Source organism: Zingiber officinale, chromosome 1B (genome assembly GCF_018446385.1).
Source record: "Zingiber officinale cultivar Zhangliang chromosome 1B, Zo_v1.1, whole genome shotgun sequence".
Taxonomy (NCBI): Eukaryota; Viridiplantae; Streptophyta; class Magnoliopsida; order Zingiberales; family Zingiberaceae; genus Zingiber; species Zingiber officinale.
Genome location: NC_055986.1, coordinates 27,702,794 through 27,730,030, shown reverse-complemented (window position 1 = coordinate 27,730,030; position 27,237 = coordinate 27,702,794). Strand labels below are relative to the sequence as shown.

Genomic DNA, 27,237 nt, shown 5'->3' with positions numbered 1-27,237 from the left:
CATTTTGTTCCGGGTTAGGCAGGTAGAGGATGTGTCATGTCACTCAGAGGTCCTAGCTGTCAGTCCCACATCCCACTCGAGATTATGTTTCCACATCATTTCTATTGCTATTTTCGTTCAGGTTTTCAGACTTGGTTGTGCAGTAATTTGCTTAATTATAGTTTCCGCTTTGTGATGTGTTTTTATTTGATTATGTACCTGTTGTGTCAAGCCGGGCCAAGTCGCAGTCAGTTGTGTTGATTTTATATTTGCCTATATAACTGCATAGTTATGTTCTTTTGTTCCAACCGTGTGGGCTACGTATATAATTTCATGGTTGTGTCTATATCCAGCCATGTGGGCTATTGATTTTTACTTGTGTAACCTAGTGGTCTTGTATATATGATTCAATTGTTATTGCTACAGGGGAGGTGTGATGTGCGTAAATATTATGATTATTTATGCATGTTTTAACGCACATTCACTTGCTTTATACGTATATATTCTTTGCATGATCGCCTCTTTTATCATGTACTCATCATATATACTCTTTTGTTTGGATATCTGCTCTTTGTTTGGTTTTGTGTTGACAGAGACAACTTTTAGAGTAAAAATAGTGATTGTCGATGCACCCGAACGAGTCAAAGAACACGGGCGTGCAACCTCGCATGGTCGTGTGGCCAAACAGGAGAGGAGAAGTGCACGGCCATGCAACTCTTGCATGGCCGTGCGCCCAACCCAGAGGCAGATCAGAGCATGGCTGTGCATACTTGCACGGTCGTGCCCCCCCCCCATGACCGCAACCAAGCAGGCCGTGTCCCCAGAGCCGAGCCCCAGGTTCACACGGTTGTGCCAATTGGCATGACCATGCAGTGCAGCCAGAGACAAGAAAGGGCACGGTCGTGCCAACCTTACACGGTCATGCCGCCGCAGCCGCGCCCTAGCCTATAAAAGGGTTTTAACCCTTTTCCTCAGGGGGGAGAGCGGGGAAGTGAGCCGTCAGGAAGAGAATTGACTTGGTGTCATTCTACGCCGTCCAGGACCTCCGTCCAGCAATCCTTCACCGCCACATCAACTCCAGAAGCAAAGGATTGGATCTGAAGATCACACGTCGTCATTGGATAAGCGTATTTTCTCTTTTTCTCTTCTTGTTTGAGAATTGTATGCTTAACATTATGTCTTTGGGTTTTTCTCCGGCATCTATGGAGTAGATTCTTTGTTCTAGGATAAGGGAGTAGTTGTGAATTGGTTTGATGTAAGACTCATACTTTTGCCTCTATTTCATTGGATGATTTCGCTTGCTTTGTTTTGACTACTCGATCTCTATATCGTGTTAATTGATTGTATAGTAATTGCCTATCTCGTACAGAGAATATCCTAGAGCGTACACCCGAGGGGCCCTATAGTGACAGTGGTAACCCGTTCATGGACATCTAGGGTACTTTCTTGAAAGGAGAGACAACTCCTCCACAAGGAAGTAAGAGACCAAACTAAGCTCCTTATCTCTATCCTTAGTGACACCAATTAGAGTAGTGTTCTTGTGATCTACCGAGGTGCCCAAGTGACAGGGGTTAATCGTAACAAGATTTCATAGAGATCTTCTTTATTTGGTACCTAAGATTAGATACTTTAGCTTCCGGCGAATGCATGTTGATGGACAATGAGTAAAGGACAGAATGTGATACATCAACACCACCACAATAAAACTGAACTCCTAGGACTCTTCATAAACCAAGTCTATTACTTCCTCTTTACCAGTTCTCGTTTCCATTTCCAAACCCCTTTTCTGTAGATAACTTATAACCATCGATGGTTTAGCTAATCCTAAGTGAGCCATTACTAGTGCTTATAACTAGTCCTCGTGGGATCGATAATCTTTATTACTAACGACGAATTCGTGCACTTACGGAATCGTAACAAGTTTTTGGCACCGTTGCCGGGGACTGCGTCTATAACATTAGTGATAATCATATTAGATTAGACTAGACTTTATTTTTTTCCCTTTATCTTCCCTTTTTCTAATATTTTGCATTTAAAGATAAATAATTTTATTCTTATTTTTCTTTATTCTCTGTATTTTTATTAAAACACTAAAAAAAATATTATTATTTCATCTCTTCTCTTTACTATATTTTATATCTTGTTTTTACATGCGAAGAGCTAACCTTGCAGGAGATTCAACTACCCTACATGTCTGTCTATTTCACACTCCAGATCTGTTCAGATAGGACATGATGTTAAGACCATTAAAGGATTATGGAGCACCAAAGTCTACTAAAGAGCTAGAACCTATTGTGTTGCCAGAAATCCCTGCGAAGAATTTTATGCTTAGACCGTCGTTCATCTCTAAAGTTCAAGAAAATCAGTTTGGGGGATTAAATTCAGAGAATCCTTACTTGCATCTCCTAGATTTCCATAGTTATTGCAATACACTGAGAGTTGAAGGAGTTTTCGCTGATTCAATACAACTTATAGCTTTTCCATTCAGCCTCAGAAGTAATGCCAAGGTTTGGTTCAACACTCTACAACCGAGAAGCATCAGGACATGGGATGAATTAGAGAGGAAATTTTTAAATAAATATTTTCTCCCAACAAGGATCGCTCAGTTGAGGGATCAGATTCTGCACTTCAAGCAATGTGACGAAGAAGCATTGCATCAAGCTTGGGATAGGTACCTATCAATTCTATATCAGTGCCCGCATCATGGTATTGAGAGTTGGTTGATTCTTCACGTATTTTACATTGGACTCTCATTCCAGAACAAGAGCCTTCTGAACGCTGCAGTTGGGGGAGGGGGGGCTCATGAAAAAAAGTTTGGATGAAGCACAAGAAATAATTCATATGGCGGTATCAAATCTCAGCGAGTGGTCAGGACAAGATGTGCTAAACTTATCTTTACACCCGATCGAAGCAGGAGAGGATATAGGAGTGTCAATGGATGAAAACAAGTTAAGACATGCAAGGAATGAGGTTCAGGAAGAACTAGAAGAATCCATCAGTGTGTTGTGCAAGGATATATAAAAAATATTTCCTTGGTGTGGAGAGGTCTTATTAAAATCACCGGGAGGTTCGATATCTACCTCAGCATCATTTATGGAGGAGGACTTAGATGATGACATTGATATTGAGAGAATGACTCAAGAAATTGACTGAGCACCAGAGAAAGTCATAGTAAACGAGGAAATATGGTTATTAGAACAGGAACCAGCGTCGCTTGAGATTGTACCACCTCAAGTGGAGTTAAAACTTCTGCTGCCTAACCTTAAATATGTGTTCCTTGGTCTAGATTTCACCTTCCCAATAATAATTAATGCAAATTTGGCTGAGATGGAGACACAGAAATTGATCAAGGAGCTGAGAACACACAGAAAAGCAATCGGATACACCATTGATGACATTAAAGGGATCAGCCCTTCGATCTGTATGCACGGAATTCTGCTCGAAGAAGGATACAAAAATTCTATTGAGCATCAAAGAAGATTAATTCCGAATTTGAAAGAAGTTGTGAAGAAAGAAGTATTGAAACTTCTTGATGCTGGAATTATTTATCCAATATCGGATAGTGAATGAGTGAGTCCAGTCCATATGGTCCCCAAGAGAGGGGGAATGACGGTGGTTAGAAATGAAAATAACGAATTGATTCCAACAAGAACAGTTACAGGATGACGGATGTGTATTGATTACAGGAAATTAAATAAGGAGACTAGGAAAGACTATTTTTCCTTACCATTCATTGATGAGATGTTAGAAAGATTGGCAAAACATTCCTATTTTTGCTATCTGGATGGATACTCTGGCTTCTTTCAAATTCCAATACATCCCCTAGATCAAGAAAAGACCACATTCACGTGCCCTTTTGGTACCTATGCTTACTGACGAATGTCATTCGTGTTAGGACCGAAAAGTAGCTAGAGGGGGGGTGAATAGCTTCGCGTGTGCTCGTCGTGCTTCGTTGCTTGTTTCTTCAAAGTGATGCGCAGCGGAATACAAAGAAACAAACTACAACAATGCTAACAATAGGATTTTACTTGGTATCCACCTCACAAGAGGTGACTAGTCCAAGGATCCATGCACACGCACACACCTCCACTAATAAACACTCCTTTTCGGTAACTACCGAAGGCGGAGAAGCCCTACAAGACTCTCAATACAAGTAGAAGAAAGGGTAGTAAAGAATAAGCAAAAGCTTACAAGAGATGCAGTAAAAACCCTTGCTTCTTCTTCTTCTCCTTGCAACTCCCCTCTTGACTTGGATCAACCTCCAAGAACCTTCTAGATCTGGCGGTGAGGAGCTTAGATGCCCGTGCACAGAAGCACGCGGGATCGATCGCTGGATCGATCAGTGAACCTGGATCGATCAGCCGATCGATCCAGATTATCACCCAAACACCGTGCAGGCTGGATCGATCCATGGATCGATCCATCAGTGAGAAATTGACCCATTCAGTCGGGATCGATTGGAAAAGTTCAGATGCGACCACGGAACTTAGCGATCAGCTTCGAGTCCATCGGGGATCGTAGGATCTACCTGGTATCCGATTCATTCTTCAGCACACTCGATCCCAGATGATCATCAGTTAGCAACAAAACTTCAAATTGGATCAGATCGATCCAGCTTTGGTTTTTCCCAAAACCAAGCCCAAAGCCCCTAAACCAACATCTAGTCAACCATGACTTGTTGGTACATAAGACCTAGCATCCGGTCACCCTTAACCAGCTAGGACTCTCTCACCAAGTGTCCGGTCAATCCCTTTGACCCACTTGGACTTTTCTCTTCTTACCAAGTATCCGTCACTCCCTAAGACCTACTTGGACTTTTCTTCCTCGTGCCAAGTATCCGGTCAATCCCTTTAACCTACTTGGACTCTCCACCGGATGTCCGGTCAACCTTGACCCATCTGGATTTCTCTTGCTCGGCTTCACTCACCAGGACTTTCCCAATTACCTAGCTTCACTCACTAGGTCTTTCACCGCTTCACTCACCAGGATTTTCTTCTGCCTAGCTTCACTCACTAGGTCTTTCACCGGCTTCACTCATCAGGATTTTCCTCCTGCCTAACATCCAGTTAGGACTTCCATCAAGTATCCGGTCATCCTTGACCTACTTAACTCTTCTTCAATCAACCTTGCATTGTCAAACATCGAAATCTAAACCAAGACTCAAGCTTGGTCAACCAGGTCAACCTTGACCTGAGGAATGTTGCACCAACAATCTCCCCCTTTTTGATGTTTGACAATACCAACACTATCACTTACAATACCACATGTAAGTTAGGCTAATCTCATAGCCTAAACCTTCTTCATGCCACTAGGTAATGAATGCATAAGTTAAGCCCTTCATTCTCCCCCTAAGAGGGCAAACTCCCTCTAGGTGATAAAAGCCTAACTTACTCCCTTTCATTCTCCCACTATTGGCACACATCAAACCATGCCCCATTGTTGGGCACACATCAACAGATTCACTTGTTGAAAACTCTCCCCCTGAAGAGTTGCTCATCGTCGTTCACAACTTCACTCGTTGTGATCAGCACGATAATGAAGGTCTTATACCCTTCATTAACCTTAACCCTACATTCTCCCCCAATGTAGGCAAATGCCCATCCTTGAGCATTATCCACTTGAAACCACTTGAACAATGAGGATATCCACTCCCCATTAAAGTTCAAACGCTCAACCTTGAGCATGTTCTTAACGGAAGGTTAACCACCTTCCAAGGTTCATGAAAAATAAATTTTATGTCTTTAAAGAGTCCCTCCCCATAAAGACATGGTGGTAACTTCTGTCATTGCACCAACAATGACTTGGAATCCCCAAAACTTTAGGAAACCTAATTTTAGAAGTTTTGAGGTTCAAATATTTAAAATTTGAAACAAACCTCAGCCTAAACTTCAACTTAGCCTTCCTTAACTAATCCATCCTTGTTTTCCACACGAAAACACCCTTTTTTATGTATACAAATGTATTTTCAGGGGTTTGGAATGGTTACCTAGACTAAAATAGGTTCAAAATGTTGAAAATAAGCTTTCCCAGCCAAAATCAGCATCTTCAATTGATTGGAGTTGGGTTCCAATCGATTGAACCCTGCTGAATCGATCCACTGATCGATTCAGGATCCTGGATCGATCCGCTGATCGATCCAATCGATCGGCTGATCGATTGAGGCACTCCAATCGATCCACTGATCGATTGGAGGCTTGAAATTGCTGAAATTCAATTTCAGCCAATTTCAGAAACCCCTAGAAAATTCTACAAAATTCCAAAAATCGTAAAAATTTGTGTAGACATTATTTAGGGTATAATTTATCATGGAAAAATAGTTTTCTATGAAAATACATCATATTTTCAAAGATTGACACAAACTTGAGAACTTGCAAAAACTTTAGTGTTTCCTTCAAATTTGTATCTAACTATTCAATGGTGATTACTATCAAAAGATAGCCTTCACCAAGGTTTTTCAAAATCATTTTAAAAACATTTTCAAAACCAATATCCCACCATGTTCCTTGGGCTTAATGCACATGACTTGTACATTAGCTTTCCCAATGATGGGAAAACACATAACTATGTGTTTTGATGAACTTAAAACTCAAGGAAATGCACTAACTCAGCATGTTGAGTTTTGTTCGTCTTCCTAACATCTCACTTATATCTATTGTGCATAAAACACATACAAGTCATCTTATAGGTCTTTGTGAGATGTTAATTTTAGTTTTGCTCTAACCTAGGGTTCATGCATATTTATCTAGGCATCTTGTGGATATTGACCATCCACCTAGGATGTCATTTGGTATGCCACTTGATGATAACTGCCATTTGTCCTTAATTTTAAGGAAATAACATAATGCATGATAATGTTATGACATACATCAAAAAGAAATAATTTTCAGAAGAAAATTTCCTATAACTACATGATGTATGTATGTCATGACATGGTATTTTTGAGTTTTTCATAATAAGTCATGAATGCACAAATAAAACATGATGTCATGGCATATAATGGGCAACCAAATATGACAAGATTTTGCATAATTAAAATATACCTAGATTATCTATCTAAGTATCCTTAACCCTTAGCTAATCCTAAAGCATAAACCCTAGATTGCCCAATTTCCTTAAGAAAATGCCAAAACCCAACTTGACATTTCTTTAATCTCTTGAATTAATTATGCCAATTAAAAATTTAAAACATTCCTCAAATATTGGCATATTTCATTTTCCCATAAGAGTAATCACTTTAAATTAAGGCTTAGATTTGCCTTAAATTCCTAAGACAATACCAAAGTCCCAATTTGGTATTTCTTAACACTTGATTTCTTGTGCCATTTAAAGTCATCTCAAATTTCTTCCTTTATAGCACATTTTACTCTTTCCAAGATTAACAATAAATCCATTTCATTTTCAAAGGTTAACAAAAACCTTGAAAATGCTCCTTGAGTGTCAATTTCTTCAAAGTTGGGTTAACTACCCTTCTTCTCAAAGTTGACACTCTCTAACCCATCTATGGGATAGAGAAAATGCTCCTAGGAACCCAAAACCTATTGGTGCTCCTTGGATGCTCTAGGTATTCACTAGGGATAACTTCCCTAGATACCTTCCTAGTGACCTTGTTTGGTTTCTTAGAAGTCTTGGTCACTTTTTCTAGGTCAACTCTAGATATTGCTTCCCTTGTAACCTTCTTTGTGACTTTCTTAGACTTCTTAGAAGTCTTAGTCACATTTGTTGTAAAAATACTCTTATGGATAACTTCCCTTGTATTTTTGGCTTGACCACTGGACCTAGGGTTGGTTCCATAACTATATGGAACCCTATGGTAAGAGATTACATCCTTCTTAGCCTTTGGTTTGTATCCCAAACCCCTATGGCCATTAGATGACCTTTGTGCTCCTAGACCTAGGCTATGCTCATTTTTCCCTTTTAGGATATTTTCCATCCTTTTTAGGGTCTTTTCCATTTTATCAAGCCTTGACCTCAAGACTTGATTTTCTATCACTAAGTCCTTAGTTTTTGGTTTTCCATTAAATTTATGAGCATTTTTATTTCTAGGCTTGTAGCTAAGGTCCTTAGTGTGATTGCCTAGATTTTTATCTACCTTCCTAATCCTAGGTGTGGTAGTTTTAGCATGGTAAGCTACATTATTTTCCTTAATTTTACCATGCTCTCTATTCTTATGGTAAATAGCATTAAAATGATATAAGTTATAACTAGCATGCTTTTTACCATAATGTAAAGGGATAGGCTCAATAAAAGTTACATTCCTTTTTACCTTAGAGCCTCCCCCTTGACTTGAGCTTCCTCCTTGAGCCTTGACCATCTTCTTCCCCTTAGGGCATTGACTCCGGTAATGCCCCTTTTGATTGCAAGAGAAGCACACAATGTGCTCCTTGCTCTTCTTTGTTCCGGGGATGGTCTCCTTTGGCTTCTCCTTGCCCTTAGGTGCCACTTGGCCCTTCTTCTTGGCCAATTTAGGGCACTTGCTTTTGTAGTGCCCATGTTCCCTACATTCAAAACATATAATATGATTCTTGTTATTAATTGAACTATTTATACCTTCTTGTGTAGGGGTGACACTTGCTCCTCCATTTGATATGAATGTAGAGGCTTCCTCTTGATCCGAAATCGATTTCCCTCCAATTGATTTATCTTGACTTGTGGAGGTGGAAGCTTCTTCATCCTCTTCTTCTCTTGACCCGGATGTGGAGGATTCTCCTTCTTCTTGATCCGGTGTCACCAAGAGTTGCTCCCCCTCAATCCTAGAGGTGGAGGCTTCACCTTCTTCTTCATCCTCTTGTACATGAAACAAGGAATATGCTCCTTCCTTGCTCTTTTGATTACACTCCCTTGAGAATGAAGCTTCTTGGATTTCCTCTTCTTCGGAAGTTGAGCATCTCTCAACTTCGGAGTCCTCCTCTTGATCTTGCTCCAATGAGTCACCCTCTTTGGATTCTTCTTGGTTAGGTACAGTGGAGGGGATCTCATGAGCCTTTTCCAATTTGCTCCATAGCTCTTTGGCATCTTCAACTTCTCCAATTTTCTCCAAGATGTTGCTCGGCAATAGATTGACCAAAAGCTTGGTCATTTTGTCATTGGCCTCACATCTTTGGATTTGTTCTTGGCTCCATTTGCTCCTTTTGAGAACTTTGCCCTTTGAATTCCTTGGAGCCTTAAAACCTTCCATTAGAACAAACCATTGCTCTATCTCCATCATCAAGAAATTTTCAATTCTTGATCTCCAAGAATCGAAGCTTGTGGATGTGTATGGTGGAGCCACCCTTGTACCAAATTCAAGTCCATATTGGAATTGCATCTTGAAGTTGAGCTTCTTGAATTCTTTGACTTTGATGAATTTGCTCCAACTTCTTCACCCTCTAGCTTTGCTTGTTATGTTTGCCCCTTCCGGCGGTGATTCCGGTGAAGAGCAACTTTGCTCTGATACCACTTGTTAGGACCGAAAAGTAGCTGGAGGGGGGGGTGAATAGCTTCGTGTGTGCTCGTCGTGCTTCGTTGCTTGTTTCTTCAAAGTGATGCGCAGCGGAATACAAAGAAACAAACTACAACAATGCTAACAATAGGATTTTACTTGGTATCCACCTCACAAGAGGTGACTAGTCCAAGGATCCATGCACACGCACACACCTCCACTAATAAACACTCCTTTTCGGTAACTACCGAAGGCGGAGAAGCCCTACAAGACTCTCAATACAAGTAGAAGAAAGGGTAGTAAAGAATAAGCAAAAGCTTACAAGAGATGCAGTAAAAACCCTAGCTTCTTCTTCTTCTCGTTGCAACTCGCCTCTTGACTTGGATGAACCTCCAAGAACCTTCAAGAACTGGCGGTGAGGAGCTTAGAGAGTGCTGGGGAGGAGCTGTGATGAATCTGGAATGAATCGGTGAAGTTCTGCCGAAGGAAAACGGCTTAAATCGACGCTAACGGTCAAATCCCGATCGATTGGAATGCTCCCAATCGATCGGGAAGGCTTTGGATCAATCCGGAGGTGCCTGCACTGCTAAAAACTTCGGATCGATCCACGGATCGATCGGAGCTCTGATAGCGGCCGAAATCCCAATCCACCGATCGATTGGGACCTCTGATCGATCCACCGATCGATCGAGGGTTCGCGAGGACTCACCGGATCGATCGGTGGATCGATCCGGATCTTCTGATCGATCCGATCGATCCAGATCTTGGATCGATCCACGGATCAATCGAACTTTGGATCAATCACGGATCAATCCAAACTGATGGATCAATCGGTGATCGATCCGGATCTTGGTTTTGCCCAAACCAAGCCCAAGCCCCTAAACCAACATCTAGTCAACCATGACTTGTTGGTACATAAGACCTAGCATCCGGTCACCCTTGACCAGCTAGGACTCTCTCACCAAGTGTCTGGTCAATCCCTTTGACCCACTTGGACTTTTCTCTTCTTACCAAGTATCCGGTCACTCCCTAAGACCTACTTGGACTTTTCTTCCTCGTGCCAAGTATCCGGTCAATCCCTTTGACCTACTTGGACTCTCACCAGATGTCTGGTCAACCTTGACCCATCTGGATTTCTCTTGCCTGGCTTCACTCACCAGGACTTTCCCAATTACCTAGCTTCACTCACTAGGTCTTTCACCTGGCTTCACTCACCAGGATTTTTCTCCTGCCTAGCTTCACTCACTAGGTCTTTCACCTGGCTTCACTCACCAAGATTTTCCTCTTGCCTAACATCCCAGTTAGGACTTCCCAGTCAAGTATCCGGTCATCCTTGACCTACTTGACTCTTCTTCAATCAACCTTGCATTGTCAAACATTGAAATCCAAACCAAGACTCAAGCTTGGTCAACCAGGTCAACCTTGACCTGAGGAATGTTGCACCAATAATTCGGACTTTGCAACACACCAGCTACATTTCAGCGATGTATGATGGCAATATTCTCAGATTTCATAGAAAAGATTATGGAGATATTCATGGACGATTTCTTAGTTTATGAGAATGACTTCAATTCTTGTTTTCTGAACCATTCCAAAGTTCTTCAGAGATGTGAAGATGTGAACTTCGTTCTAAATTGGGAGAAGTGTCACTTCATGGTCAAAGAGGGAATTGTTTTAGGACATAAGATTTCAGAACGAGGAATTGAGGTAGATAAAGTCAAAATAGAGACAATTGAGAAACTACCTCCACCTCTTAACGTAAAAGGGGTTAGGAGCTTTTTAGGGCATGCTGGATTTTACAAGCGTTTCATCAAGGATTTCTCAAAAATTTCCAAGCCACTAACTAACCTGTTGATTAAAGATACTGAATTCTGTTTTGATGATGACTGCAATGAGGCGTTTAAGAAAATCAAGAGTGCTCTCATCTCAGCTCCCGTAATTCAAGCTCCAGAATGGGAACTCTCATTCGAAATCATGTGCAATGCCAGTGACTTTGCTGTAGGTATAGTTTAGGACAAAGAAAGGACAAAGTACTGCATGCAATCCACTATGCGAGCAAGATATTAGATGCAGCCCAAATGAATTATTCTACCACTGAAAAGGAATTATTGGCCATAGTGTTTGTAATCGACAAGTTCAGGTCCTATCTAGTGGGCTCAAAAGTGATAGTGTATTCTGATCATGCTGCCATAAGATATTTGCTTAATAAGAAAGATGTCAAATCTCGTTTGATCAGGTGGATCTTGCTTTTTCATAAATTTAATATGGAAATTAGAGATAAAAAAAGGACTAAAAATGTTGTGGTAGATTATCTATCCCGAGTATGGCCAAATGGGCAAAAAGATGTGGATTTTGATCCACCCATAAATGATGTTTTCCCTGACGAGCATTTGTTGGCAGTAAATTCTGAGAGAGTTCCTTGGTATGCGGATTTTATTAACTATCTTGCAAGTGGAGTACTTCCCTCAAAATTCACCTGGCAACAGAAGAAGAAGTTTTTCTCAGACGTCAAACACTACATATGGGATGAACCACTGCTTTTTAGGAAATGCGGAGATACAATCTACCGAAGGTGTGTGCCAGAAGACGAAATCAAAGACATTTTATTTCACTGTCACTCATCATCTTACAGTGGACATTTGGGCATGTCAAAAACAGCTGCAAAGATTTTACAAGCAAGATTCTTTTGGCCAAGTCTATTTAAAGACACGAAGAATTTTGTGTAGTCCTGCGACCAATGTCAGAAGATCAGGAACATTACTAGAAGAAATGAGATGCCACTGAATTGCATCATCGAAGTGGAACTATTCGATGTATGGGGAGTAGACTTTATGGGATCCTTTCCTTCATCATGTGGAAACAATTATATTTTGGTGGCAGTGGACTATGTGTTGAAATGGGTAGAAGTCATAGCTTCTCCTGCCAGTGACACCAAAACAGTAATTAAACTGTTTAAAAAGGTGATTTTTCTATAGTTTGGTGTGCCTAGGGCAATTATTAGCGACGGGGGTTTGCATTTCATTGAAAGACAGTTTAAAAATTTGCTAAAGAAATACGGAGTTAGCCACAAAGTAGTAACACCCTACCATATCCAGACCAATGGACAAGCGGAGATTTCCAACTGAGAGATCAAAGTAATATTAGAAAAGACAGTGTCCAATTCCCACAAAGACTGGTCATTGAAATTGGATGATGCTTTATGGGCGTACCGTACTACATTCAAGACTCCAATCGGTATGACCCCATTCTGACTTGTATACAGAAAGTCGTGTCATCTTCCAGTAGAATTAGAACACAAGACTTACTGGGCGATAAAACAGCTTAACATAGACCTGAAGTTAGCAGGAGACAAAAGGAAACTCCAATTAAATGACCTTGATGAGGTAAGGATGGACGCATACGAACATGCCAAATCCTACAAAGAGAGAACAAAGAGATGACATGATCAACATATCATGCGGATAGAATTCAAGGAAGGGGACTCAGTGATGTTGTTTAATTCAAGATTGAAACTTTTTCTGGGAAAGTTAAAATCAAGATGGACAGGATCATTCCAAGTCAAGAAGGTTTACCCGTTTGGAGCTGTTGGCATTTGGAGTGAGGAGCATGGAGAATTTAAAGTAAACGGACAGCGTTTAAAAAAATACCTCCACGATGTGTTGGTAGAGGAAGATATGCTGACATACTTCTCAAATCTGTACCCACCTAAATGAGTTAAAACGGGGTCGAGCTAAAGAGCTAAAACAAGCATTTATTGGGAGGCAACCCAAGGGTTTTCTTTCATTTTAGTTCATCGTTCCTTTTATCATTTTATTTCTCCAGTAAGTTGAGTTGAGTACTTTTATTATTTTTTTATTTTTTGGGTTTCCATTTTCAGGATGTGCAGAGCCTCCATGAACTGGTCGTGAGTGTTTCATGGGCATGGAGGCGTCAGAAGAACTGAAATGGTGAAAGGGTAGTCACTGTGCGCTTAAAGGAGTCGGCCGTGTGACCACATACAGCCGTGTGAAGCCGACAGAGAGGCAAAGGCCACTGGCCGTGCAACCTTGCACGACCGTGTGGCTAGTGCAAAAAGGAGAAAGGCACGGGCCGTGCCAATTGGCACGGCCATGCAAGGCCACCAGTGGAGAAAAAGACACAGATCATGCCAATCGGCATGGTCGTGCGATCAAGGCAGAAAGGAAGAAGGAGCTGGTCGTGCTAACTGGCACGACCATGCAACTTTGGCTGAGTGAAGAAGCGAGGGGGTCGTTCCAATTGGCACAGCCGTGCAGAATCACCATGAAGGGGTCGTGCAACCCTACACGGCCCAACCCAAACCCCTCCTTTATTAGGGCACGGGGGTGTGGAGGCTTGCACGCCCATGCCGCCACCTTCTCCCTTTTCCCCATACCTCCTTTTTCTCCTCCCCTCCAACTTCCCAAGGTGCTACCACTCTTTCATCTCACTCCAATCTATCATCCGTGATGTCAAACTTCGTAAAAAGGAACTCTCGTCAAAGGAAAGGAAAAGAAGTGTTGGTCATCTCAAACGAGGAGAATGCACGCTTCGAAGGTATATCAAACAACTTTGGCATTACCTTCTCTAATGATGATCAATTGCATCACTATCATTCTTTATCTAGACGTTCCATTTTGAGCACTAGGTTTATGGACCAAGAAACCTTAGAAGTATTGGGGTTTGGAAATGATATTGATTGGTTGCTTGATAGAATAGGTTGGACTAGCATAATGGTCCTAAGGTACCCAACTTATCCTCGTATTGTCTTGGAAATTTTAAACTACATTACTGTTGATAATGCTCAAGGAGGAGGAAAATTAAAATTTTGTTTATTTAATGATAACTATGAATGGAGTTTTGAGGATTTTAATATATGTTATGATTTGCTAGGGATGGAACTTACATAATCCTACCTGCTTTTGAAAAATCGAATTTATGGGAGCAAATTGGTGGAGAGTCTTGCTTTAATCCACATGTTTCTAGTGGTAGTAGTATCATAAACCCAATTTTTCGGTATGTCCATATGATGATGAGGAACACGATATTTGGAAGGGGCGGTAAAGATAGAATTGTAAGACTTTCGAACTTGTATTGTTTATGGGGAATGGTAGAAAATGTGTCTATTAACTCAGGATATTTCTTTTTGAAGCACTTGGTAAAATTAGAGAAAATTTCCTCCCCTACCCCCATTGTTTTAGGTGGATTGCTTACTCATATTGCAGTAGTATTAGGCTATGATCTGAGTGGTCTTGAAATGATTGAAGATGTTTCTCGAATGGATTTAAATTTTTGTTTAACCACTCGTTTGATTCGTCAAGAAGAATATGGGTATAGTCTTGTGATTAAAGATAATTTTCCCCTTAGATCGCCCAACCCGATTTTGACTATGATCCACGTTAAGGAGAATTGGCGTTTGACTTTAGCAAAGCAACAGATTAGGCCACCTCCAACCTCCCCACCTAAATATGCCTTCGGTTAGTCGGGATACTTTGTGATTTGATCTCCAAGAGTTTCGCCCTATCATTAACTCTCTTCATCATGATTTAGAACAAAATAATGGATTGCTTAGTAGGAATTTTTACATGGAGGATGAGTGGTTTAAGCAACTACAGGACTGTTTTAAGAGTGAGAGAGAGTTATGCACATGAATACTTGAATTCATGGAGGCTCATAGAAAGAGAATGGTTTGGAACAAAAATTTTAGGTGGTATATGAGGAACTTTCAGAGCAATATTGATGAGTTGTTCGCATATCATAAACGGGTAAGGGACCTGAGATGGGTAGTTAAGACTTATCCTGAGCTTCCAGATCTCCCCGATCTTCGGCCTCATCGACCATTTTGATTTCATCGGGACGATGAAAAGTCTAAGTCTGGAGGGGTGTTGTGTCTGTCTGCACAACCTGAGTCAAGTCGAGTTTTCTTTTCTTTTGCATATTTTATTTTTTTCTGTTTTGCATATTTTATTAGTCTGTTTTGTTTATTCGCATTTTATGAGTTTATAATTCTAGTTTTGAGGCATATCTGAAAACATCAAACCTTCTACTTTTTCTGCTACTTGTCCAATAGCAAAATGTCTAGCATTTTCTTGGTTCATGTGTTGTCAAGATAGTGTTAGTATCTTTGGTGTATCTCCTTTCTCTATCTTTAATAGCATGAAATAAGCTAAGTATTGTATGGAGTTTGGTATAAGTTTTGGCCTAACCTTAAGGATCTTATTTTCACTACACTTAAGTACTTAAACTTGAATAGTAGAAATATTTTTGAAATAGTTATGATTCATCCAAATTATTTAGTACTTTTATTCCCATGGTGATTTCTTAATTACATTTTGATTACTGAATGACCTCGGATCATGGAAGCTCATTTGGAAAAATCTAAATCCCAACATATGCTAGTGCTACACCTCTTTAACACAAAAAAAAATATTGAATAAGGGATAAAAAATAGTTGTTGTGAGTGAAAACTAACAATTCACCCCTTTGAGACCGAGTTAGGTTACTGGGGAAATGAATGTTATGTTTTTCTTGATTTTGAGTATTATCCTTTGAGACCTTGTGTAATTTAAGGAAAACGAACCAAGTGTGTGGTAGGTAAGTGTCTATCACTGGGAACATTAGGAACTCAATTGTATGACGACTTAACTAGGACAGAAAATTGAAACTTGGAGAGTTTGAGTTACTTATTGCACCGAGCACAAAGAACTTATGATTAGGCTATACTTAGGTTACTCCACAATCATACTTATCAATGAAACTAGTTGATAGAGTTAGGTGAATGCACTAGGGATTATTAAACACTGGCAGGCACTCATAAACATAGTTTACAGCATTTTGCTTGAGAATAAGCGAAGGTTCAAGTATGGGGGTGTGATGTGCGTAAATATTATGATTATTTATGCATGTTTTAATGCACATTCACTTGCTTTATACGTATATATTCTTTTCATGATCGCCTCTTTTATCATGTACTCATCATATATACTCTTTTGTTCGGATATCTTCTCTTTGTTTGATTTTGTGTTGACAGGGACAACTTTCGGAGCAAAAATAATGATTGTCGACGCATCGGAACAAGCCAGAGAACACGGTCGTGCAACCTCACACGGCCGTGTGGCCAAACAGGAGAGGAGAAGTGCACGGTCGTGCAACTCTTGCACGGTCGTGCGGCCAACCCAGAGGCAGATCAGAGCATGGTCGTGCATACTTGCACGGTCGTGCCCCCCCCATGACCGCAACCAAACAGTACACGGTCGTGCAAACCTGCACGGCCGTGTCCCTAGAGCCGAGCCCCAGGTTCACATGGTCGTGTCAATTAGCACGGCCGTGCAGCATAGCCAGAGACAAGAAAGGGAACGGTCGTGCCATCCTTACACGACCGTGCCGCCGCAGCCGCGCCCTAGCCTATAAAAGGGGTTTAACCCTTTTCCTCAGGGGGAGAGTAGGGAAGCGAGCCGTCAAGAAGAGAATCGACTTGGTGCCATTCTACGCCGTCCAGGACCTCTGTCCAGCGATCCTTCATCACCACATCAACTCCAGAAGCAAAGAATTAGATCCGAAGATCACACGTCGTCGTTGGATAAGCGTCTTTTCTCTTTCTCTCTTCTTGTTTGAGAATTGTATGCTTAACATTATGTCTTCAGGCTTTTTTCCAGCGTTTATGGAGTAGATTTTTTGTTCTAGGATGAGGGAGTAGTTGTGGATTGGTTTGATGTAAGACTCATACTTTTGCCTCTATTTCATTGGATGATTTCGCTTGCTTTGTTTCGACTACTCGATCTCTATATCATATTAATTGATTGTATAGGAATTACCTATCTCATAGAGAGAATATCCTAGATCGTACACCCGAGGGGCCCTAATGACAAGGGTAACCGGTTCACGGACATCTAGGGTACTTCCTTGAAAGGAGAGACAACTCCTCCACAAGGAAGTAAGAGACCAAACTAAGCTCCTTATCTCTATCCTTAGTGACACCAATTAGAGTAGTGTTCTTGTGATCTACCGAGACGCCCTAGTGACAGGGGTTTGTTAGAGTGTATACTAAAAGCCTAGCTTTTTGAATAAAACATTCATTTAGAAATAAAGAATCACATTGGTCAATTGTCTACATTTATGCTAAATGTAGTTGTTTAATTAATTTATATTGTAGATAACATGGTGTGTGGTGTCACACATAGAAGATAATGTTATCAATTCCTTATAAATTATAAACAATAGCTCACGACTGAGATGGAAAGGAACAAACCATTGGAATAGTCGTAGTGTAATTAGGTATTAATTTATCTTGACTGATAAATTACACTAGTATACTCTGAATGTATTAAGTAGGACCATTTAAGGTAAGTTCTTTTTATACTAACTTAATAAAAGAACAAGACCTTAGTTATTATGGAAGTTGTGCTCTTAATCCTAATATAATAACAAATACATATATTTGGTATTTATTTCTTTGACTTATCAAAGGGTGAGATTTAGCTCGATAAATCAATAGGCCCGATAAGTTGGGAAATAATATTACTTATAGTGTGTGTTGTTGATTATAGAAGAAAACTGTGTCCTAGTAATCTAGGTTTATAATGTCCCCAAGAGGAGCTCATAAGAATTGTAATGTTAAACATTGCAGGTGGACTTAGTCCGACACGACAATAAGGTTGAGTGGTACTACTCTTGCACTAAGATATTAATTAAAGTGAGTTGTCAGTTACTCAATTAATTAGTGGATATCCGACATCTTAAACATAGGGAGATTAACACACTCATGATAAGAAGGAGCCCAAAATATAATTTGGGATTGGTGCGATAGTTCAATAATAATTCTTTAGTGGAATGAATTATTATTGATGAAATTAAGTTGGGTGTTCGGGGCGAACACGGGAAGCTTAATTTCATCGGGAGACCAAAACCAATTCCTCCTCTCGGTCCCTATCGTAGCCTCTTATTTATAAAGTGTGATACCCACCTATACCCACTTTCCTACCCAACCTTAGGTGGTCGGCCAAGCAAGCTTGGAGTCCAAGCTTGGGCCGGCCAAGCCAAAGGTTGAGTCAAGTTAAGGTGGTCGGCCCTAGCTTGGAGTTCAAGCTTGGTGTGGTCGGCCATGTAAAGAATAAAAGGGATTTTATTTAAAATCTTTCCATATGTGGAAGCCATGGTTTTAAAAGAGAGTTTAAAATTAAATCTTTCCTTTTATAGTTTTCTACAAGAGGTTAAGTGAAAGGTTTGATATCTTTCCTTATTTGTAGTTGAAAGGAAGATTTTAACTTTTGAGAAAACTTTCCTTTTTTGTAACCATCCTCATGGTTTTAAAAGAGAGTTTTAAAAATTATAAATCTTTCCTTTTATAACTTTCTACAAAAGATTAAGTGAAAGGTTTGATATCTTTCCTTATTTGTAGTTAAAAGGAAGATTTTAATTTTTGATAAAACTTTCCTTTTATGAAACCATCCTCATGATTTTAAAAGAGAGTTTTAAAATTAAATATTTCCTTTTATAGTTTCTACAAAAGATTAATAAAAGATTTGATGTCTTTCCTTATTTGTAGATTGAAAGGAAGATTTTAATTTTAGAGAAAACTTTCCTTTTTGTAAATCATCCACATGTTTTAATAGAGAGATTTTAATTTATAAAAGTTTCCTTTTATAACCAATCATAAAGGGAAAAATTATTAGAGAAATTTATATTTTAAAATTTTCTGGAAGCAAATAAAGAAGTTTAATTTTGTGTACAAAATTTTCCTTATTTGGAGCTCTTGAAGGTGGTCGGCCGTATAAAGGGTTAAAGGAAATTTTAATTAAAATTTCCTTATTAACCAAAGGCAAAGAATATAAAGGATTTTTAATAATAATTAAATTTTCTTATTTGCCAAGACTAAGGAATATAAAAGAGTGGGTAGAGGTGCCTTCACCTAATAACAACACTCTTCTATTTTCCTCTCCTCTCTTCCTTGGTAGTGGTCGGCCATATCATCTCTTCATCTCCTCCTTTTCTTCCTCCTTAGTGGCCGAACCTCTTCAACCTCTAGGAGCTTGTTTTGGTGGCCGGATCTAGCTTGGAGAAGAAGAAGGAGGAGGAGGAGGAGGTTTTGTTTCCTAGTTTTTCCTTGGAACTTGGTTGGTGGTCGAGACTTATAATCTCTTGGAGAAGGTTGCTTGGCCGAAACTTGGAAGAAGGAAGAAGAAGGGCTTGGGTGGTTCTCATCTCAGTAGATCATCACCCACACGACGTCCGAGATAAGAAGAGGAATACGGTAGAAGATCAAGAGGTTGTTGCTTACAAAGAAAGGTATAACTAGTAATTATTTTCTGCATCATACTAGTTTTTCTTTGTATAAATTCCAAACACAAGAGGCATATAATTCTAGGTTTCGAATTTATGATTCGAGTTTGTATTTTTTTGTTTTTTGAATTTGTGATTCGATTGTTCCTTTTGGTTAAACCTAGGGTTATATAAGGAAATTAAATATTAGATTTCATTGAAAGACTTTGTCTAGAAAGTGGTGGTTGCTTCTATATCCAAGAAGGCCTAGTGTCTCGCCATGTTTAACCTGGAAGCCGATTTCTAAAATTAATATTTAATTGAATTTGTAACATGGGTGGATTTGGATCAATAATGTTAAGCATTGTTTGCGATCCAAGTCTAAACTTCTAAGAATAGATAAGTTAAATTTGGAATCAATAATGTTAAGTTCCGTTTGCGATTCCATATTTAATTTCTAAAGAACACAATAGGTTGTTAGGAAAGGTTCAGGACTTGTACAAAATTTTTGTACAGGAGAACCGGTACGATATTCCTAGGACCAACCAACAGGGTTAACCTTAACAGGATTTCATAGGGATCTTCTTTATTTGGTACCTAAGATTAGATACTTCAGCTTCCGGCGAATGCATGTTGATGGACAATGAGTAAAGGATAGAATGTGATACATCAATACCACTACAATGAAACTGAACTCCTAGGACTCTTCATAAACCAAGTCTATTACTTACTCTTTGCTAGTTCTCGTTTCCATTTCCAAACCCCTTTTCTTTAGATAACTTATAATCATCGATAGTTTAGTTAATCATAAGTGAGTCATTGCTAGTTCTTATAACCAGTTCTCGTGGGATCGATAATCTTTATTACTGACGATGAATCCGTGCACTTGCGGAATCGTAACAAGGTGTTACTCGATTTTCGTCAGACAACCTTACCCTCAGGGCGTGACATGGGTACTTTGTATCCTTGTCGGATGGAGAACCACTGCTCGATGTCAGTTTTTAGATAGATCTTCATCCTCTGCTTCCAGTAGGGGAAGTTGTCTCCTTTGAATAGCGGTAGATGCACAATGTTATATCCCTCATGTTGTGTCATTTACTTGCTGAGATAGAAGTTTTAAGACTGTTCTAAGACTTGATCTTGGGGTAAGCAGTGTAGGAGAAAGAGAGAGAAATAGGGCTTGAGTGGTGTTGCACCAATCTCAAGCAATTAGAAAAAACTGAGTCGAGGAATCTTATCTGAAAAGGTAATTGTACCAGTTCAAATATAATAAGAGAAAAAAGGCTTAAACTTGAAAAAATTAAGCGAAATAAAAATGACCCCATCTTGATTGGTGGTTGTACTAATTCAGAGTGAACTCGCTCTGATACCACTTGTAAGACCGTAAGACGCTAGAGGGGTGGTGAATAGCATTCTTAAAAATTTCTAAAATCACAATTAAAGTTAACGCAACAGAAAAGAAGAGAGAAGGAAAACACATGCTAACACAAGTATTTTTTTACTTGGTTCAGAGTTTTTCGCCGATTCCTACTCCAAGGCCCGCATATGAGAGTGCTTTCGTTAAGAAACCACTATCAGATCTGATAACTTTACACAATTTTAAGTACAAGAACAATTAAATTAAAATACACCGACTCGTAGCAAATAGAAATTAAAGCTCAGAGTCGGTGTCGGTTTGCCGACAGCGATTGGATGTCACAGAGCAGTAGCGCGGCAGTAATCGGATGTGTTCGCAGCAGTAGAAAAGTCGTTGCATCTTGTAGAGAGATGTGTGCCTAGTGTGCTGCTCGAACAAGACATATATAGGTTATGGAAGGTGCCTTCATCCTCCTTTGAGGTGCATCCACAAGCAATATTTATCCCCTTATCTTCAGTGATGATAAACTCCATTGTTGGTGCAATTGACCTCTAGAGTTTCGATGTTTGACAATATGACCAAGGGTTGACCCAAACAGGACTTGATGTTTGGGAGAGAGAAGTCTAGCCAGGACTAAATGACTAGCAAAGATAAGTCCTAACCAAAGGTTAGGCAAAGTGGAAGTCCTGGTGAGTGAAGTCAGGCCCTAGTGAGTGAAGCTAGGTAGTGGAAGTCCCGGTGAGTGAAGTCGGGCCCTAGTGAGTGAAGCTAGGTGGTGGAAGTCCCGGTGAGTGAAGCTAAGTGGTGGAAGCCCCAGTGAGTGAAGCCGAGCCCTAGTGAGTGAAGCTAGGCAGCCTTAGGGGGAGATAACCCTAGGTTATATGTGACCGATTGGTTTCCGGTCGACCGCGCGTGATCAACCGAACCAGCGAATCTTAAATTCTTTTAACGCTGTTTTATCTTACCATTTTATCTATTGTGCTAACTCAGTGTTGCAGGAAAGTTCAACTAAGTCAACGGGCCAACCGGATAGCTAGCCCGAAGTTCAGACAGGTCGACGGACTGACCGGATGTCTGGCAGGTAAGTTAAGGTAATTCACTGGAGGGGAATGACTTGGTGAGGACGCGTTCCCAGTTAGGGAACTTAGGCGTCGATCCAACTTAGAACCATTTCGGGAATCTAAGTTGAGATCGTGACTAGATTTCAGTCTCGGTGAGACGGAATCTAATTACTACTCATTTACTTTAATTGTGCTAACACTTTATTTTGCAGGGTAGTATAATTTGCATTTGATTTGGACTAACATTTTCTTGCAGGAAATTGAGTTGCTGGAAAATGGGGGTCCGGGCGCCCGGAGTTCAAAACTCTATCCTAACGCAAACGTGGAGCGTGCTGGTTGGCCGAGCCTATGTCACAGTCCAAGCGCCCGGAAGGGATCCGAGCACACAGAGCTTCCTATATAAGGAGGCCTCCACCTGGAGCAAAGTACAACAACTTCTTCCTACGACTGCTCTATTGCACATTGCTCCTGCGAAGCCTCTCTGACAACCTACAGTTCAAGTTCTCTTTATTGTTGTCGGTATTTTCTTTATAATAGTTCTTGTACTTACTATTTTAATCAATTTTCGAACTGTTAGTGATTGTCCAACGAAAGCACTCGACGAGTGTGGGCCTTGGAGTAAGAGTCGACAAAGGCTTTGAACCGTGTAAAACTGGTTCGTGTTGGCATTGTGTTTTGTTTTTGTTTTTCCGCTGCGTACTCGATTTCGCTACGATATTTTTATTCGATTGTTATTCACCCCCCTCTAGCGATTTCTACGATCTAGCATCCGCAACCTTCGATTTTTATCCTCTGGAAGATGCCTTCAAAGTTCTTCAAGGCGCCTCCAATGCCTCCAGAAGCATGCGAGGTGCCTCCACGCCCTCCCACGCTGAGTCTTCGACCAAGCATATAAGGAGCCTCCACTCGCATGAAAACCTCGATGCATAAAACATTCTTTACACTTAAACATGGTATTTGTTGATATAATAGGGCGACAAAACGAGGTGAATTACTTATAAAATAAAATTAATTTTTTCTCGAACTTTGGACGTGATTAATAACACAATTGAAATAGCAATAATAAAACTGAATTAAACAACTTAAAAGAAAGATCAAGAGACCAGGGTTTTATATTAATTAAGTTTGATAATTTAATTTAGGATAGTTAAGTTGGATTTATTGATCATTAAGTTTAAGTTATTAATTAAATTAAGAAATTAAATAACTTTTGAATTAATTAGGATTTAAATTAAATATTGTAATTTATTTTAATTATGCATTGGGTTTTACGTGAACTGATTTTGGATGCTACATAGAGATGTACCTGCTGAGGATGTTAATTAGTTTTGCAAACTGTTCAACATGATGAAAAACCTAGGAACCAAATTTCCTCTGGTAAATTTAAGAACATGTTATGAAGCTTGCTTCTATCACATCTATTGAGTTAGGCAAATTGAGGAAGTTGTGGAGAAAACTGATTGTCTTGTGATCGTTGATTTGAGAACTCATGATCTGATTTATTGCTCACGGGAATGTGAAACTTGACTTATTTTTCCTTATGGCCTACTAAAGAAAGACACAGAGCCAATATGAGCCACGCTTTTTTCTTAGTTGATGTACAAGAATTTTAGTTTGTTTACCCTGGTCATTCAGCAAAATTTTAATCTTTATCACAGGCCTTTACAATGTAACGTATTATTGTTCTGAAAAGACATTCATACGACCCATGCAGATGTAAACGTTGGATCATAACAAGGACATTCTAGTACTAATGTTAAGGAGAGAAGGTCAATACATTGAACGAAGCACAAGGCTCAAGCAAGCATTACACAAATTGTGAGAAGTCCACTGTTCAGATTCTAATATCATGCATATTGCATATCGACAATCTTAAAGCACAAGGAAACAATAATTGTTATTAGATCTACAAGAAAAGGAGACCCATGAGACTGTAGCACCCTTTGATATAAAGTCACATGAAAGAATTCTTCAACAAATAGGAATGATTTCAGTAGACTTGTCTGTTGAAGAGGCCAATACTAGCTCAGGAGATGGAACACCTTCTTTTCTTGCTTTCTTTCGCTCCCGCTGGAGTCGGAAATATTCCCTTTTCCTGGCTCTGTAGCTATTTGGGTTCTCTGGCTGCTCAATACGTGGGTAGACACTAACCTGTTGGGAATCAGATGACTAATTACTAATGGAGTGTAAAAATGGAAGAACATAAATGAACAATATGTTTCATGTTCGAAACCAACCTTTTTCTTATCTGGTCCATATTTCTCAAATTTAACAAGGCCATCAATCAGAGAAAAGATAGTGTGATCCTTGCCTAGTCCAACATTATTCCCAGGATGGAACTGAAATATGGAACCAATCTCAAAGGTATAACAGAAATCATTGAAAGACAAAAATCATAATACATTTCCGCATAACTATTTAATGATCCCACCCACCATTGAAAGAACTTGTTTCTAATGTAAAAATTGAGGATGTCTTATATAACCACAGCCAAATAAGACAAATGCCAGACAAATTAGATCTAAAAGAAAACAAAAAAGTAAAAAAAAAAAAAAAAAACCATAATAAACAAATGGTAAGCTTCACCATATGCTGAACAAAAAAACAAGTAATAGGCAAGGAGCACGGAAGTGATAACAGAAATTTTCACCCTCCTGTTGCTTGCTTGAATATATATAATTCTCCCCAGTCAAAGAAGTGTGTTAAATGTAGTTCTCCAGCCTCTAGAATCATCCTACTAAAGCAATCAATTAAGATTATTACACTTGCATAGTATCAAATTAATTCTTGAATATTGTAAGAAGAAGAAGAAGAAGAAGAAGAAGAAGAAGAGGGCAAGAAAGAATGCGAGAGCAATAATAAATCTTATTATTCATTAATATTTGTCCTAAGAATAGTACAATATATAATATTTAAGAAGTACTTGGCCAATTGACCAATTAATAAATAACAGAATTATTCTAATAATTATAACATAATCATTTTAATAATCCTAATAGTAATTTTATTTGATTTGGTGATTTGATCCGATCAATCCTGGTGATTTTCTTTTAAATATAAGCCTCATATCTTTTTATTATTAAAACAAATAAATAAATTGAGTAACGAACAAGAGAAGGATTGCACTTATTTCTGTTTAAATCACAGCTTTACCTAAACTCTAGGGTTTTAACTTTGTTTTGATGTTAACTCCATACCTCCTTAGCAAAGATTAAGCAAGTATGGAGAAACAAATCAACTTCTTTAATTGCACAAGCATGGGTCAAATATGCAAACAACAATCAGAATTCACCTAAGAGGTTTTCTAATTGCAAAAGAAGATGGTACAAATTTGTATGAGCTGACCCATACTGAAACTGGTTCATATGGCTGTTCCAACCCTTCAAATTCATTTCTTTTGTTAGTTCAAGCCTAATTGTACAAAGTTGGACAAAGAGTACAGTAGTTAAGTTAAAGAATTAAGGTAATTGAATTAAATCGTCCTGTGCATGAAATAGAGCATAAGTGTGCAGTGGACCAGAAGGACTGAAACCAGGATTGGCAAAAACGTTTTAGCAAGCAGATGAAGTTGAATCCAACACATACCAAGTACACTTGAGCTATACATAATCTAAGATGATAACACAGCCCTGCTTAAGTCAAGTTGAAGCCTTACACGGAATAAACCAACAATCACTGTAGCTAGTAACAGCAAACAAAGGAGGGCAGAATACATTGGGAAGCAAAAAGCAGTCAGATAAGAGCAACTCTAGATAAGTCTAGATAGTTGGTGTATCTTGCATATAGTGATTGCTTCAATTGGTTTGGTTTGGTTTGCCATAAGTAAGTCCAAACAACTATGTGAATGAACTTGGTCATTGTGATTCTCAACAAAGTGTAAGTTATTTCCATCCAACTTTAACCCATTCCGACCCATTCATCATGTCCAACAAATTGCAAATTCCAAATATTTTCAATTTTGTTTGATTGAGAAACCATTTTCATTCCCAAAGAAAACAAGAATCTCAATGCTATTAATTAAATTGGTCTTGCTCCTGCATTTTCCCCATGGATTATCATGTTCATAAATCAGTTACCTGCTGAAAATATTTATCTAGCTTTACCTCCTTTACGTGTAAATCCTAGTCTGCAGAAAACTGTCCATTTAGGAAAGGAAACAATTCATGATGCTCAAAGTTAATCAGTTCATCATAATCTTCTATCCTTCACCTAGAATCTATCATGATATCTCTAAAAACATATAGTAGAATTACAGGATTGCCTCATTATTTCGGTAGCCTATTTTGAAAAATATAGACCTTAGTGAGTTTAAGAGTGAAGAAAGAGAAGAATTTACCTTGATCACCATCCTAAATTAACAAAGCCCTTTGCTTTGGGTTCAATTTTACATGTCACATTCTAAAAGATATACGGTGCCAACATAATCATATAAGCTTCACTTAGAATGTAGGACTAAGAGGGTAGAGTTTTATCTTCCCCTTCAGTACTCGAGAATCCTTGTTCAGCGTACGTGGGCGAGAAGCAAGCTTTATCATACCTTGGTGCCCCGCTGCCGCACAATGATGGCGCCTGGCTGGGCTACCTGATCTCCGTAGATCTTTACCCCGAGCCGTTTCCCCCTGGAATCCCGTCCGTTCTTTGTGCTCCCGGCTCCCTTCTTATGCGCGGACTCGATCGTTAGCGGAAAGCTGACGGAGGCGGTGCGGCGGGGATAGGGCAACCTGACTTCGCCCCTAAGGTAAGAGGACCCGGAGCTAGAGCTCAGAGAGAGGCCCTTAAAGGCCGAGGCAATGTTGAAGCCCACGGTCGCCATGGAATCGGAAGATGAAGCTCGCGGATGAGGTCCGTATACTTATCTCGTTTAAATCGTCGGAGACTTCAGTTTCTGTGGCCTGACCGCATACACGATAACGAGGAACCCTTGACTTACAGTCCTTAACGGATCTTAATGTGATTATTGCGGATCCTTTGAGGCCATGGCGTGCTCCAGCCTCCAAATAGCAAGCAAGGTCCGTTGATCAGGCCGGTACCGACCCAAACCCAGTGCAACAGAAGCCAGGTGGCATGGACTGTGTCCAATAGGCAAGGATCGTCCAGGATCCCTAGGCCTGTCTTGCACCGTTACCTATTTATTAGTGGGATGAATATCCTACTTATTAACAGTTCAC

The 27,237-nt window shown here is 39.6% G+C and overlaps 1 protein-coding gene across 1 annotated transcript; it reads right to left on the bottom strand.

Moving 5' to 3' along the window:
• Positions 1-23,820: 23,820 nt before the first annotated feature.
• LOC122053883 (50S ribosomal protein L27, chloroplastic-like) lies at positions 23,821-26,984 on the bottom strand. The gene is made up of 3 exons (XM_042615799.1): positions 26,607-26,984; positions 24,307-24,408; positions 23,821-24,220 (listed from the first exon to the last, which is right to left on the bottom strand). Exons 1-3 carry the CDS (start codon positions 26,880-26,882, stop codon positions 24,041-24,043), a joined length of 558 nt encoding a protein of 185 aa, XP_042471733.1. The 5' UTR covers positions 26,883-26,984; the 3' UTR covers positions 23,821-24,040.
• Positions 26,985-27,237: the final 253 nt, after the last annotated feature.